Below are 16,224 nucleotides of genomic sequence, written 5' to 3' on the forward strand. Positions count from 1 at the left end.
GGTGCTCCAACAGCAGAGACATCTCAGCCTGCAAAGGAACTGAACCCATAAATAACCCGCGGCTAACGAGTCTCTATACGTACATGAGAAGCATGAAGTAGCCCGAATTTTTCTCGGGCCTATTTCTGCCTCTGTCCTGGTCCCTGTGTCCATGGGCTGAGACTTTCCAAGTTACTTGACACAAACCAGAGCCGTGGCCTGACCGTGATCGGAGCACGCGGCTCCACAACTGGAACGAACGAGGAGAAAAAAAAAAAACAAAACCAAACAACCAAACTACATATTTCATCCTCCTCTTTTGTGGCTTTTATTTTCTTTTGTACTCACTTTGGGAATAACATTCTTTCCATTGGGAAGAGCCTGATTTTCCATTAAATACAAAGCAGCTGCCATTTTGGAAACAAAAAGTTGATTAAATACAGATTTTTTTTAAATTTTTTTCCCTAACATAGGAGGAGTTAGAACCATGCTTCTCTCTGCTGATTTATCAGTGAAGCATCTGCCAATTAAGGCAGTAGGAGGACTTAAAGAGCGTGAACTGAATCGCTTCATCTTTTCTATGTAGTTTTATAATGATAATTTGGTGTTATAAATAAAAGGGGAAAGATCTTGAGGCTTGGAGCACAGCACGCTGCACTCATCCTGGTGTCAGAGCCCTCCGGCACGCTGACAAAGAGGCTTTCTCACCCTTCACACACACAGGGATGCTCCAGATTCCCCGTTTACACAGATTTCTGCTTGCCGAGACACCGAAGGAAGGGTCGGGGCTGTTGCCGTGACGTACGGCCGCCTCTTGGAAACGCAGCTAAGACATGACTTAAGGCCCAGATGTTGAACAGACTGGAAAAAAGGATGAGTTCAAACCAAAAAAAAAAAGACCAAAAAACAACCCACCACCCACTCCATTTCCACTCCGTGAGCCATCAGCGCCCAGTTCAGGAGATGATTTTTTTTTCCCCCAAGCAGACCGGATTACTGAGTGACCGACACAAGCAACACATGAAACTTCAGCTCACATTATGTTTCCAAAAGCTAAATCTTAAATTAAATTTCCTTTCTCAATATTGAGACGTTACAGTTGAAAAACTCAGAGAGAAGAGGGATGGTGAGAGCTGTAGAAATTACTGTTGTCTTGCTTTTTGATTAACCCATCTTTACTTATTTATTGCCATTCATGAAACACAACGAAGAAAGGACACGGCACGAGAAATCCATGAGGATCTGCACTTTTCAATGGTTTTCTTGCTCTCTCTCGCCATTACACCTAACCTAAGCTGCAAGACCCAGGGAGAACATATCTCTGTGTAAAGACACCCCTACGGTGGTCACGAAACGACGTGTCCTTAATTGCAGCCACTTCAACCCCATCAACAACACCCAACCGCGCCTACCGGCTCCAAATGACGGGCATGAGCTCCCAACGCTTCTCCCTGCACCCTCAAATCAAGGAACCCCAGCACGGGGACCCCAAAGGACACGTCACGTGAAGGTTGGGCTCGTCTAGGGCAGGGGGGTCTCCTCCCGTGGGTAGGTTAAGGAAGACAGCCAGGAGTTTTGGAAGCAGCTGGGGTGTTCATCGATGTTCCTTTGCACATTCACAACTCAAGAAGAACTTCACAAGTTTTTAGGTTGCCAGTGGATGAAACAAGAGGAAAACCGAAAATTGCAAAGTCTATTATTTCGCTTAAATTTCAGCCTAGAGGGGGAGAAGAAAAAAAAAAAAAAACAAAAAAATCCAACAAACCCAAACCCATACTTTAACTTCTGTTTGGGTTTTTGGAAGGTACACTCTGGGACTCTGGTGCAGGAAGCAGCAGGCATGTTTGAATTCCTCACGCTGAGGATGGATTTTCAGTTGCCAAATTCCCCGTCCCGCACATCTGATTCTTTGTGTATGTACGTGCATGCAAAAAGTAAGCATAAAACAGCTTTATAAATCTAAGTTTGTAAAATAAAAATCAAAGCCAAACATGCCAAGGTGACTACACAAAGGGAAGCAATACCTAGGGAAGCGTGCACACCCTGGTTTAAAGGATTTATGAGACTGGGCATTTTAGCTTCAATTAATTTTCAAAGTGCTGAAAGCAGACAAGAAACCATGTAATTACAAGATAACTTGGCTTACCCGGATTCGAGTTAACTAGCGCTCCTGGGTTAATCAGAGGTCAGCCTTCTCCCCAGCCAACAAAGCTAAATCCACTGTATTTGAAAGCTTTGCTCCTTGCTTTAAAGCAACCGTCAGCTCTTGTTTCGACCCTTTCAATTTTGGTGAGCGTTTGGGATTTTGGAGGCACTGGAGAAGACCAGGAAAGCAATGCCCAGGCGCCAGCCCGCAGCTCGGCGGGCAGCTCGGGACAGCCCAGCCAGGCAAGCACTGCTCCAGTCACCAGCCCAAACCTCCCCACCAAGGCACCCTGGGTTTAAGGGCATTTTGCCCAACTTTCAGGGCAAGCTGGCCTGAGCGACACCCCCCAGGAGACTCGGATCATCTCTAGAGAGCGGAGGAAGCCCCTTGAGGACCATACAGGGAGGATTTGGGATGCTGCTCGTGCCCTGTCCATGTCTGCATCCCAGGCAACTCGCTTTTTTTTACACGTGGGTCTGTATCTACACCACCAAGAAACTTCCAGGATTAGCCACAACTACTTCCCACTGGACATTTTAAACTCCATTACAATTACCCCTTTGTCCTGCTATTTTACGCAAGCAGATTTTTATTTTTCAACCTCTTTTAGACAGACAGATTAGTGATTTATTTCCACCAATTAATACAAACTACCTAGAGAACAGAAAATTAGAGGGGTTAAAAGGAAAATTAGAATTTGTTGCAGTTAAAAACAAAACCGACTAAGAGCAGGCTAGCAAAGTCCCACCATATAAAGGGATTACTCCGTTCCTGACCCTTTCCAGGGGACCTCCAGGTATTATTTTTCATTGATTTACCTTAATGAAACTAATGCACCCCTCTCCATAGGAAGCTGACTCCATAGCTGTCTAGGCACTGGATTCAATTAAAGAAATAAATACATCTGGCTTCTAAATGGTTGAAAGTCTTGAAAAGCCAGAGGCAATACCAGTTGCTGCATCTGTCTCTCTTAGGGTACGCCCTAAGGACACCACATAAGATGATCGACATTCAACACCGCTCCTGGAAACCCGCAGCCGTGGGGGGATGCCCGAAGCATCCCTGCCTGCTCCCCAGCGGCGCGGGCAGCTCCCGCAGCCCTGCCAGCAACCCAGCCCCAGCTTTGATGGAAGCTGGCCTCAAATTGCTTTAACAAGGCTCTTTCTTTCCAGAAGCTGGCGTTGATTTGAGACCTCGCTGTTGACTTAGAAACCCCCAGGTGCCCAGCGCCTGCAAATACTCAAGGCTTAGCTATGCTCAGTTTCCAGGAAAAGGGTTACAAGCATCCAACCGCGGCATGAAATATCAATACTACCATGGCAGCTCAGCATTAAAATGAAGAGCAGGAGTTAAAGGCTGAAAAGCAGAAGCTGGGATAGAGGCTATGCCTCCGCGCCGGCCGCATCTCACACCGCAGAACTGCATCGAGCAGGGCTGCACCGACAAAAAACAAACCAACAAACCACGAGGCACGCTTTGCTCGCACGTGCCTTGGCTCGCAGACGTGGCACTAGAGGAAACAAGGTAGCTCGAGAGCACCTTGTTTGCCATCTAGCCATGGAAATGCTGCTGCTTATTCTCCCGCACATGAAACAAGCAGAAATGACGATTAGAGGGGTTTGTTGAACCAGAAGGCAGGTCCAAAAGGTCTCCTTTGTGTTCTTTGTGCTAACTGCCCTAATCCAAACAGGGAGAGAAGTAAACATCAAGAACCCACGCTGTTTTCTGGATAAAATATTATTCTACCACTCTAGCTGAAGGGAAGACTGAGTGGTCAAGCCCCACGTTGGAGCACTTAGACCAGGAGGAACGTCAGGCTGAAATCCCCCTGGGGGGGTTGTCTGAACAAAATACAGGGAGCGAGGGGAGGGTTTTTACAAAGATCTTTTCTCTTCCAAGCAGAGGTTGAAGATCTCATCGTGCTTTCCCTAATAACAGGCATTTCCCTTAATTCCCCACACATTTAGGGATGCATGGGGGATAAAAGTTAAACGTAACGTGCTCTAAAATTTAGCAGTGCTCCTGCAAGGGCATGCTGGTGAGCAATCTGTGTGGCAGGAAACCCTTTCCCCCTGTCTCTTATTTAACCTATTGATTTAAACTTCTACTCAAGCTTTTCCTTTCCTCCCTTCTGAGACGAAGGACTTTTTCTGGTTCAACTCACCCTCTAACATTTGAGGTGCAAGCAGAGCAGACCAAACGCGCACGACACGCAGTCTTGTACTCACCGACATTGTAGAGTGGACATCTACATCCCCCTACAGAGGACAACACAGGGAGTTTAAAGTCAAATGCAGAAGAGAGCAAAGCAACAGTGAGAAAAGCAGAGAGGTACACAGTGGTCATTGCCCGCAGGTGCCTACAACCCATCAACGGTCCAACCGAGGTACCGGCGGCTCAGCAGTTGGCAGAGTATTAAAAAAAGCAAAATAATGGGTTCCCTGAATCTGGTCTAAGGAGGATGAGGAAGAAATCAAAGAACCACAGATCAGTTTTATAGTACTGAGTGTGGCCTGCAAGTCAACAGGCAGATGCCTCAGCTTTCCCACCTGTAAGATGGAGGCGATGGACGCCAAACCCTAGTGAGTGACAGCAGGGGATCAGCTCAAGCAAAACTTGCTCAGCTCTTCTGAGGCCAAGGGGACGTTATCTAAGTGAAGACAGGACTCTTGCAAATCTGAAGGTGTCTTTGGTGCTCGTATGATGTTTTCATGGCAGTTATTTTCCACTTGGGTCACTCCCAGCGTGGTCAAGGTTGTGGTTGGTGCAAAGTTCAAGGCATTTTACTTCCATGCACAGTGCGTTGCCTTTTAAAAATATTACAGAGGGATTTGGCTTTTTAAATAAAAACATAGGTAATCGTTCTCTTTAAAAAGAAAATAAACACTTCCAAAGCTCTTTCTACCAAAGCAAGAGCTGCCGTGGCCAGCGTGTTCATTTGCAACCGGGAAGAGATGCCAATACGGTGAATAAGGCAAAAACGTTGCAGGCAGAGCGGCCGCGGCATTCGTGCGATTCCAGCTGAAATCTGTGCCTGCCATCTGGCAAAAATAAGCACAAAAGGAAAAAAAAAAAAAAAAAAAAAAAGGCAAAAAAACCCAACCCCAAAACCCCTTTGCAGAGTTCACACTGAACTGCTCAAGACGGCAGAGGTTAGAGTTTGTTCGATCGCTGAAAGATTGCTTCCCCTTCCCGGGTCAGCATCACCTCTTGACCTGCCCTGATTACCTTCCAAAGGAGGTTATCAAGATACAAGACTAACAGAGGATTAAAGGAAACTTAAAATAAAAACAAAACACCCCCCCCCTTCCCCCAACTCTGCTCCCCTCCCCCAAGAAAACATCCTTGCTTTGTTAACCTGACAGTTCACTGTAGGTGTTGACACAACCCTCCATCTTTGAGAAGCTTAATGTCAACAAATCAGTGTGTTTGGAGTAGCCCTGTCAATGCGATTTACATTAACTTGTCTAACAAGAAATAAAAACAACAATCAGCCATCAAAGACAAAAGGCTTTTTCAGTCATTCTTTTAAAAGTATTATGCTGGAAATGTTAATTTTTGAGGCCACGGCCCTTTACTTGTTGAAAACCAGAAACCACCTTTTTTTTTTTTTTTTTTTCCTGAAGTGCTCTTTTTTTTTAACTTCTTTTTTTTACTTTAAAAAAAAAGTATTTTCTTTTAAAGGAGGCCCGAGCATCCCATGTTAATAAGCTCCCCAGCAGCTGTAACCGACTCTCCCTGGTTAATGCAGGAAGAGGGCAGCCTTGAAACCAAAATGTTAATTATGCTTTGATTTCCACCAGCGTGTTATTTGCTTTTGAGACATTTTGGGCACTTAGCGGAGCATTTTCGAATTGTGGCTCTAAACCACCATGAAAATTTCAGGCAGCAGTGGTATGCACCAAAACCCTGTTAACTTCACCATGACCTTTTCCTCCCCGAGCACACGCTGCACCCACCCGTGTGCCCTTTGCCGACGGGGGCTCAGCGTCCCGAAGCAAAGCTGCAAAAAGCAAATCACTTCCAGGGGTTCCTAACATCAAGCGGTTTCCACCATCTCCCACAATGTCTACGCCGATGCTCTAAAAGAAAAATTAGGGATTCCAATTCCTGCTTGAACACTAGAGAAAGTGGAGACTCTTTCAGCCGCTCCACAAGCCAGGACTAGCTTCGGTCTGGGTTATTTTGGGGGGAGTTGGACACCAAGATGACCTGGTTGCCCAGAGAGGGGGTTGATGCCCCATCCCTGGAAACGTTCAAGGTCAGGCTGGACGAGACTCTGAGCAACCTGCTCTAGCTGAAGATGTCCCTGCTCATGGCAGGGGGGTGTGTTACCGTTGGACTAGACGACCTTTAGAGGTCCCTTCCAACCCAAACTATTTTATGATCCTATGGCCTCCCGAGGTCCCTTACAGCCTCGACCACTCTGCGACTCCCCTCAATAAATACAGGAAAAATTCAGCCTCATGTATCCAGAAACACAAAACTTAATGCCCAAATCTTGGCTTGGGGTCACTTTTTAGCTCGCTCAGCATCTCTGCTCCTCTTCACCCCCTCTCCGAAATGTTGACTTGTTGAGTCAACTGGACCCCTCGAGGCCATTTGATCTGCCTCACGGCGAGCTGGAGCCTTGACCCCAGAAAAGTTTCCTGCAGACGAGCGGCCCCGTCCGAGACAATGGGATTACTCACACCCGTCATGTTAAGGAGCCGCCTGCATTTTTGCAGGCTCAGGACTTTCGGCTCCGTTCTATTACAGGACAGAGCTTTTTGTTGGTGTAATTTTAGCACGGTAACTGCTGACATGCCCAGGCTGAGTTTCTTTGATCAGCAGGTGAAGGTTTTTCTTGGTGTAATTACTGTTGTGACAAAAGGCAGGTGAGTAGCTGAGCTCCTGCCACTTAGTCATCTCCTGACACTGCCACTCTCTTCTTCTCAAAACTCCTGCAAGTTCAAATACTAGGAGCACACTTTTCAGTTTTTAAATGGTGTAAATTCAACACAAAGGCACCCGATTATCAGCTCTGGAGGATGGGGATGTTTCCAAACCAGGAAAAGATGTGAGAAGAGGCAGGGATGGTGTGGCACGGAGTCCACTTCTAAGAATGAGAAGCTGCTCCAAGGATGCCTTACCCAAGGATGCCCAGCCAAGGATGCTGCACAGTCACTTGGGGTTTTTTGTGAGCTACTGGCAGTGTGGAAATCCTGTATTTTATAGCTGGACCAGGCTGCAAACTCCTTCAAACAGGGCAGCAACTCCTCTTAGATCATAACATTACAGTGCTAAGGATTTGGGCTGGACTCAGACCAGCAGTATAGAAACTGCTCTACCTTGCCACTAGCAACCCTGTAATATCCTCTTTCAGCTGTAATTCACCCTTTTGGGACATAGTTCCTTTTCCCCTTGAACCCTTCTCACTCTTTCCTTTCACAAATGAAGCTCATCCCACATTTTTGGTGCTTTCACAAACGTCGTCATTTTTCTGCGTTGCTTTAGAGAGACGTGGGCTGCTCTGCGCCTTATCTCTAATATTTCATTTAGCAAAGTGCAGAAATTTTAATGTGTTTCTAAATAAGCCACTGGAAAAAGGCCCTTGAACCTTACAAGAATGAAGCAGCAGAGACACCAAAGGAGCTGGGTGCTTTTTAGATGTACCCTGATTCTTCCTGACTTGCTCTCACCCACCACTGCCCGCAAGGGTACCCAAGGACCCCTCAGCAGTGTTCAGTGATGGCATCTAGCACTCCTCTAAAGGAAGATACTCCAATATAGATAAAAAAATCCCAGCCCTGCATCTCCTCCAAACCACTGAACCCAATCTACAGCTTCACAAACCAGATGGCAGCACCTGACGGACTCGCCCTGCCCGGCTCACCAGGCTGTCGGAGGATCATGCTTTGGAGATAAGGCGCTGCACTGCAAATGCAAACAGCTTTCTCCTCAGCTGGGTCCTTTCTAACCTAGTTCTGGAAGAGAAAAAGGCTGCTTTGATTTGTCTCGGTCCTTTTTAGACCAATTAGCTGTCCTCCCAGTCTCCAAAACAATTTTGACTCACTCAGAAAAGAAACATTAATATTAAAGGAAGATAAATCACTCGGGTCTATCTCATAAATCATTGTGGGCATCTCTCCCCATCCTCATCTCTCCTGCTAGCCGTGCTTCATGCTCTGGTGCAAAGACCAATCTCCCTGTCAAATCCCATTACTTGCTTGCATAAGTACTCCCAGTATGATTTGTGGAAACGGTCTCCAGGTGATAAACCACCCCTGTGCAGCCACATCATCTTTTTTAAGGAGAAATCCAGCCGTTTCCAAGCACCTCCTGACTCCAGAGGGCACCTGCCCCGTGCCTGCCCGTGTGGCCACCAGCCACCCTGCTCAGGGCTGCCAACAGAGGGGACACACTGGCAACAAACGTGGCCTGGAGATGGATGAAAGCCCTTCCGCCTTCTCTCCACAGGAGGCAACGCTTTATTTAGCAGTTTGTTCCCATGATAACAGAGCCAAGAAACCACCTTCTCCTCAACAACACCTCCAGGTACAGAGAATTGGGAAAACCACTTTGATTTCTCTTGTGGTGGCTTCTCCATCCACAGCAAAGCACTCCTCATCTCCATCCAGCCAAAGATACAAACCATGCAGAAGGCTGCACAGTTTGGGGGCTGTAACACCTCCTAAAACAGCTCTGGAGGGCTTGAACATCCTTCCGGTGGAGCAATCACAGTGGCACGAACAAGCAGAATGAGAAACTGCCACTGTGTATTATTAAGTCTTTTCTTCCTGTTTATATCCAGACTCATGAAAGATGCCCAGTGTGCACCAGTGTGCTATAATTCTGGGCACCCAGTAACAACAAATAAATAACAGTCCAGGAAAGAAGAAAGATTTGAAATTGCTTTTAGGACAAACATAGTGTTCAGTGGATTTGCTATTTCAAAATACCTGCTGATTGAAGCTACTCATAAGTATATATCCAGACAAACCTTATTTAAAGGAAAAAATGCTGAGCAAAAATGAAACTCCCTGATGATTATATTTTTCCTATTCAACGGGACGCTGCTCAGCTAACTGCAAAAAGCAACATAAAACACATTTTCTGATCGTAATAACAGAATAAACACGGGCATATTTTAGATATCAGAGAAAAGAAAGGAACATATGCTGCCTTCCAACGGAGCAGTATTTTGATGTAAGGCATCCAGTGACTTGACAAACATTTGGAAATGTATCTCCAGTCCAAATAATAGACACCCTTATACTGGGATCTCTTGAAAAAATATCCTGAATGTCCATTAAGCTGAAAGTTGACATGTCTAAAATTTACGTGGCTAGTGAATTATGATCCTACTTCTGCAGGGTGGACTGTGATATTTCCCTTGTTCATGTATAAGTAGACTTGCAAATACTTGGGGAGACTCTCACTGAAGCCCAACTTCTGGATCATATGAAATAGCTTACTTCAAAAATGGATTTTTTAATTTCATAACACTTGACACTCCAAGGGCCCACTTCCATCACACTCCATAAAGCTTGAGCAACCACAGCACCGTCAGACGCCCGTGTGCTCCCCGGACCAAAACAGAAAGGAACTGGGTGGAGGTGGCTTACCGGGAGGTGGGTGAACACAGCAAACGTGCTGCGTAGGAACCCAATGAGATCCACAAGGTAGTCACTGGCCTTGCTGCCCGGCTCCATGGCCATCCAGTCGTAGTCCGCCAGCTGCAAGAACTGGTCTATCTTCTGGTTGAGGTTAGTGTAAATCTCCTCCTCGGCAGCATGGCGGGCGTCCTGGGAAAAGAGACAACCTTACGTGGGACGGAGTCTTCACTCCACAATCTACACAAGTAACAGGATCTGAGCTTGACTCAACCTTTAGCCCTAAAGGGAGCACAAGCCTCAGCTTAGCTCAGACTGGGGGGACATGTGCCACCATGGGCAAGACCAAGGTGGTGTCTGTCTCTGACACAACCTGAGGACAAATCCAGTGCAGGGTGGAAGAGAGAGAGAGATGGAAGAGGAATGTCCCAGATGGACAAAAGGTTGAGAGCCACCAATCTGTGTGCAGGCGTGGGCCACAGAGTAAGGGCTGGAAAACTCACCCTTAGGCCAAACAGGTAGATGATGCCAGAGGGGACAACGAATGGACTTCCCTGGGGACATGGGGCCTAAGTCTCCTGTTATCCCAAGGGCAAACCTCACCCAACAACTCCCTACGGTCGCTCGAGTCCTCAGCGCTGTTCCCATGTCCTGCTCTCCAGCTGCGGGACACAATTCAGACACCCCACGGTTGACCTAATTAGGGCCTTATGATTTCATATGAAGTATCTGGGTGGACACTCCTGGGTTAAGATTTAAAGACTGCAAAATCTAGCAGTTTCAGCCAGCTCCAATTTTTCAGGGGTAACGTTAAAAAGAGCAGAAAGATACAGAGAAAGAAGTTTCGAAAATCTATTCTCCTCTTGGGTGAAAGAGGAGAGCTGGTGTTCACGGCCAACAGTAAAATGAAAATTCATTTTAAAAAAAAAATCATGCTTTTACTTAAAAGCTGCTTAATCCTTTAGATGATAAGTGCTGCAATGTGAATTAGGGGACAAAGGCTCACGATCTCGACAGAAGTAACACTCCAAAGGACAGACCCAAGAGCCAGGCTGATGGCATAAGCTTCCCAGGATATGACAAAATTACCTTTGGGCTCAGCTTAGCTCCCTACATCCACACATCCACACACGTGCTTTGAAAGCAGATACTCTCCAAGCAAACACCAAGAGCAACTCCCTGGAGGTGGATCTACCCCAGCCTTCTCACCTTGAAGGTTGTGGTCCCGTAGAGCTTTGTAGTGTGGACAGTTTCTGGAAGTACATTAGTGATATTGGTTATGAATTCCTCTAGGAACTTGCAGGATTTCTCCAAATGGGTCGTATTTATAATAATCTGTACAAGCTGCAAAGGCAAAAAAGGGATTCAACCATGGTGCTCCTGAAGGCAGGGACGTGCCAGGTTAATAGATGCCAATTTTTAACAACTTCTGGCACGAAAAGCTGACGCTGTACAAACACACTGAGCTTTGCTACACGCTCAAAGGCTCTCCTCCTTTAACAACATCAGAAACTTAAATAAAAGATAATAATGGGGGGGGAGGAAGCATTTCCCATGACAGCCACTAATATCACAAAAGATTTTTTTTTTTTAATGACTTCCCTACATTCAGCTGTCAGTCAGTGCTCGTTTCAGCACGGCTCAAATACACCAGGCTTACCAAAAAATGCCATGTCAAGTCCCAAGTATTCTGTCTGCTAATGAACCCTAAATAACCCGTATCTTGAGTGACACCGAACAACATCATACTAAGGCATTTAACAAAGAAACCACAAGGTTTTACTTTTCTGAGGGTGGTGTGGCTGAACGCAGATCTCACCCTGGTATCTTTTCAGTTATCATACCCACCATTATCTGCAATTTTCTTAATTCTGCCTTCACATGGCACATTAAAGGCAACTACAGAGGAAAAGCCTCTGCTGAAGTCAGTCAACACAAACATTTACAATCCGGAGCAAAACAATCCAGGCTTCCACTTAAGGATCACTGACTTGGAAGCATCATCAGTTCCTTAAGCAGATCCATTTTTTTCTGAGCAAACTGCCATAAATATTTCCAAGGTGCAATAGAAGCAATAACAAAACCCTCCCCAATAACATCTAGCTCAGATATCTTACAGACACAGAAGGCCTTATAATGCTCCCAATTAATATAATTTACTGGCTGGAGTATGGTGTGGCAGTCCGCAGTCAAATCCTCTGAAGAGATGATTTTGAAAGACCCACAAATCTTGTGAAGGAGATGGATTAATCAGTAATTTGAGTGCTGCAAACACAGAAATATTAAGTAACCCTACAAAGACTGCAGCACCCAACCCTTGCTAGTGCCATGAGAAAGGGCAATGGTCACAGTTTGGGAGATTCAGCTTGGGTATTGGGAAGGAAAAAGAGTCCTTAGGAAGGTGGTGCAGAAGTGGAATGGGGTGCCCAGAGAAGCTGCGGGACCTCTGTTTTGGAGAAATTAAAAGCTGGGTTGAGAAAGTATGGTTGACGTGATCCAAGCGAGCAACGATCCCATTTTCAGGTTGGGCTAGATGCCTCCAGAGGTCCCCTCCAGCCAACACTTCCGTGGTTTCAGTCAGGTTTCTGTTTTTAAGAAATCAAATTATGATTTACTTGAACTCTGCATGTTTTGTACTTAGTCCATGAAATGTATTACACATAACTAGGAGGGCGTCTCATTTCTGAATTCCTTGGATTCATTTTGTTCTCGATTTTTGCCTTCAAACAAGCACTCATTTGCATTCCCCCATGTCAGATAGCTCTGACATCAGGACCATGATATATTTTCCTACAGTTTCAAGTTAATTAAATATTAAACTTCCAACTGTGTGAAATTCCTCCTAAACCTCTTCTCTGATCATCACAATTTACTGGTCCAGATCAGCTATCAAACTTGAAGGAAGGCTCCGATTGCTTTGATTCTCTTTCACCACTTGTCATGAGCTTTCCTGTTCCCTCTCTAGCTCCTTCAAGTTCTGATCTCTTGAATTTGGAGGAGTAAGACCTTGGAGGGGTAAGACCTTCTCACTGAGGTAAGACCTTCTCATTGGGCTATCCAAATGAAAAAAATTAGCAGCATCTTTTCCCTCTGTGTTGTTGAGGGGTATCAGGGTTACTCAAAACGCCAGGATTATTTGAAGCAGACTTGGTGACAAACTTCCACATGCACTGCTAAGAGGTAGTCCCAAAAATCGGCAATGAAAATTAAATTAAAGAGGATAACAGACCAGGCAGGTTGGTACACAGCCTGGTATTACCTTGTCCACTGCTTGGAAGATGACACCAGAGAGTCCAGAAAAGGATGGTGTTGCTTGGCGCAAAAGTTAAATCTGGGAAGTAATAGTTCTGCGAGGTACTTAATATAGCACTTTTGACACCAGAACTAGCTTGTATATGATCTGGGACTCTTCAACGTGCTCTTTAATTCCTGAGCTCCACATAATCACATGAATGTCGTTTCTTAAGTAGGAAGGACTTGAGAAACTCAGAAGAAAATGCTTCCCCGTGCTTCCATTTGGACAAAGAGGTCAATGGTTACACAAAGAAAAGAGGCAGGAGGGGATGAGGATGCTCAAAGTAGTTTTTCTTCAAGCAAATTAGAAAAGACTGGTGGTAGAGATAACCCCAGGAGAGAGCTAGATGTACCTTGGTAAGTGGCAAGGAACAGGAGGGGGAAAATGAGAGAAAAGATTTGGAGATGAACACCAGTCTGTGGACACACCATGCCTTTATTAAACTCAAGTTTTCTACGTTGGCTTTCCTTGGAAAAATCCTCTTCAGCTCCAAAGCACGTGAAGAAGTCACTCTTAGCCTGAGGAAAGGCACCACCTCCACTCGATGTGGACGGCGCCAAGGAACACCTACACCATCCAAACCCAGCAACAGCAGCTGAGGGGACTGTCACGCCCGGTTTGCCCTTCCTACACCCAACCACGCCGTGGGAACGTCTGCACCAGCAGCCAAAGGATCCTTTGGGGGATGGATAGTGCCGGGATAGTGTTACATTCCTCTTTGTGCAGGGAGCCTTGGGAGGAGCGGGAGGGAGGAGGAATCTGCCCCCAGGGAGCAAAGAGATTCCAGACAGGGAGATAAAGGGCTGAAGAAGAATCGTGGGTAAATACATACCACCATAAACACACTAAACTCCCCAAAACTCACCTCCAGAAGATCTTGACGGTGTCCAGAGAACAGGACACATTTCTACAGCACAATTAAACAACTGCAGCTGTATTAATATTGACTCATTTATTAACAGCACACAGAGGTCCCACTAAGGTATCCAAACTGCCCCGGGTACCACACACGCTCCCCAAACAGCCATGATTTACGAGCATTGAACTTTTCAGAAATCTGACTTTCTGAACAAAAAAGTATCAATTCCAAAAAGAAAATAGCAATAGAGAGTTCATACTGCTGCAGCGTGCTGGAACGGCCTCCAACATCACCTATAGATGGGGATCACTCCCCCATCCTCTCCCAGCTCCCATCTGGCTCTTCTCTGGCACTCCTTGAAGTCCCTTTACCCACCACTTTAATTCAGATATATAATTCTCTGCAAGTTCCGAAGAGGGGTAATTCTAACTGCCACAGCCAAAAACTTTCCCCTTTCCTGCAGTATTGTTTCTTTGTACAGCAACGCTCTGCAGCTCCACGATTGTTTTCCAACTTCATATTTTATAATAATGCTCCAAACCAGCCACTCTAAAGGTGCTGTAAGAAGCTCTGAGGGACCAAGCCCCCTTCTGTCACCCTGCCCTGGAAATGGGTCTCCTGGAAGCCGCGTCCTACCTCCGTCAGCCCAACGTTTTTTCTCTTGATGACGTTCTGTAAACAGTTGCTCAGCGTTCGGGTCAGCAGCAGATTTGTAGATTTTCTAATCATATCGTCAACTTCAGTGGAGCTGAAAAGTAGAATTTAAAGAGAGGTTTGCAAAATGCTCTACAAAATGAAAATCACCCAGTCTCCTTCCCAACCCTATAATGCCTTACGCATGATCATCGGTGCACCGCTTTCAGATGCTGATGTACTAACATATACCAAAATTCTGACAATCTAGGCCTTTTTTTTCTGGTAAAAAACAAACTGAATGTGCTAAACCTACACCCTTGAGCCTCTCCTCTTAGAGGGGCTGGTCCAGCCCGGGTCAGAGCTGCCCGTGGCATCAGCACTAAGTGGTGCAGCCAAGCCGTGGCCCTGCACGCAACGTGGGAGCTCCGCGCGTTCAGCACACAAGGGGAAAGGGATGAAAGCCCTGCAACGAGGGGAAAAAAAAAAAAAAAATCAACCCCCCAAAACACCTCCCCTATCAATCTGCTCACAGCTTTTTCTTTAGCTAAATCACACTGGAAGCTCTTGCAACGTGTTCATGCCCTTTGCTCGATGGTTGCAACCGCAGCGGTGCTGCAGTTTGGGGGTTTGGCTTTCTGCTGAAGCGCTGCTGCCCTTCCACCCTGCACACCAGTGAGGTGTAAGCTCTCCTTTCTGAAGGAAAACCCACCCCAACACAGGCTCCTTTGATCTGTCGTTGGCCCTGCATTAGCCCTGACACCACAGGGCTTTATCTCTGGCAGTGCAGTGACAGGCAGCTGAGGGCAAAGACAATTTCCAACTGGAAGGCTGAGAAGTGTTAATAACTTTAAGGCTCCCGGTAAATCAAGCCCGTGACCTTTTGCTCCTTCTCCTGTTTTACCTGACAAATGGGCCAGATTACAAAGCAGGGATTGACACGAGAAACAAAAGCAAACTTTGCAGTTGCCCCAGCGCCAGCGTGCAAGGTGGGGGATGTTGGGGTGCTGCTGCTGAGGTGCCTCCTGGTGCGGGGATGGGCGCTGCCAGCCCTTGTCCAGCTCAAAAATTTCATAGGATCCCAGACTGGTTTGGGTTGGAAGGGACCTTAAAGCCCATCCAGTCCCAACCCCCTGCCCCGGGCAGGGCCACCTTCCACCAGCCCAGGTTGCCCAAAGCCCCGTCCAACCTGGCCTTGAACCCTTCCAGGGAGGGGGCAGCCACAGCTTCTCTGGGCAGCCTGTGCCAGGGCCTCACCCCCCTCACAGGGAACAATTTCTGCCTCAGATCTGATCTAAATCTCCCCTCTGTCAGTTTAACCCCGTTCCCCCTCGTCCTATCCCTCCCCCTGATGACGAGTCCCTCCCCCCATTCCCGCAGCCCCTTTCAGCCCTGGGGGCCGCTCTAAGGTCTCCCCGGAGCCTTCTCTTCTCCAGCTGAACCCCCCAACTCTCTCAGCCTGTCCTCACAGGGGGGCTCCAGCCCACCGAGCATCTCCGTGGCCTCCTCTGGGAAGATGCCATGGAACTGGGTAAAAAGCAGCTGAGGGGACTCTCGCACTCGATTTGCGCCTCCTACACTTAATTTCTGTGCCTATTTTCTGTTAGAGCACATGCACTGAGCTGAGCCCTGGCCCATCAGTGCCTGATGCTGGGGAAGCAAGACTGAGCCTTCTGCAAGAGCAACCCTGTAGCCCCAGCAGCCTCCCGGATGCGCT

At 46.8% G+C, this 16,224-nt stretch overlaps 1 protein-coding gene across 8 annotated transcripts in view; it reads right to left on the bottom strand.

The window, feature by feature from the left end:
* The window catches only part of EXOC6B (exocyst complex component 6B), a 329,120-nt gene that overhangs the window by 102,728 nt on the left and 210,168 nt on the right, over positions 1-16,224 (bottom strand). For 3 of the 8 annotated variants that reach the window (XM_074904232.1, XM_074904230.1, XM_074904235.1), the window contains 4 exons: positions 14,511-14,622; positions 10,930-11,064; positions 9,733-9,912; positions 4,354-4,383 (listed from right to left, as the gene is read on the bottom strand). In XM_074904232.1, the coding sequence (XP_074760333.1) occupies positions 4,354-4,383; positions 9,733-9,912; positions 10,930-11,064; positions 14,511-14,622 (457 nt within the window). The remainder of the gene's footprint in view (positions 1-4,353; positions 4,384-9,732; positions 9,913-10,929; positions 11,065-14,510; positions 14,623-16,224) is intronic. The other 5 variants (XM_074904233.1, XM_074904234.1, XM_074904231.1 and 2 more) reach the window with 2 other exon arrangements.

The sequence above is a fragment of the Athene noctua genome, chromosome 4 (assembly GCF_965140245.1).
Source record: "Athene noctua chromosome 4, bAthNoc1.hap1.1, whole genome shotgun sequence".
Lineage (NCBI taxonomy): Eukaryota > Metazoa > Chordata > Aves > Strigiformes > Strigidae > Athene > Athene noctua.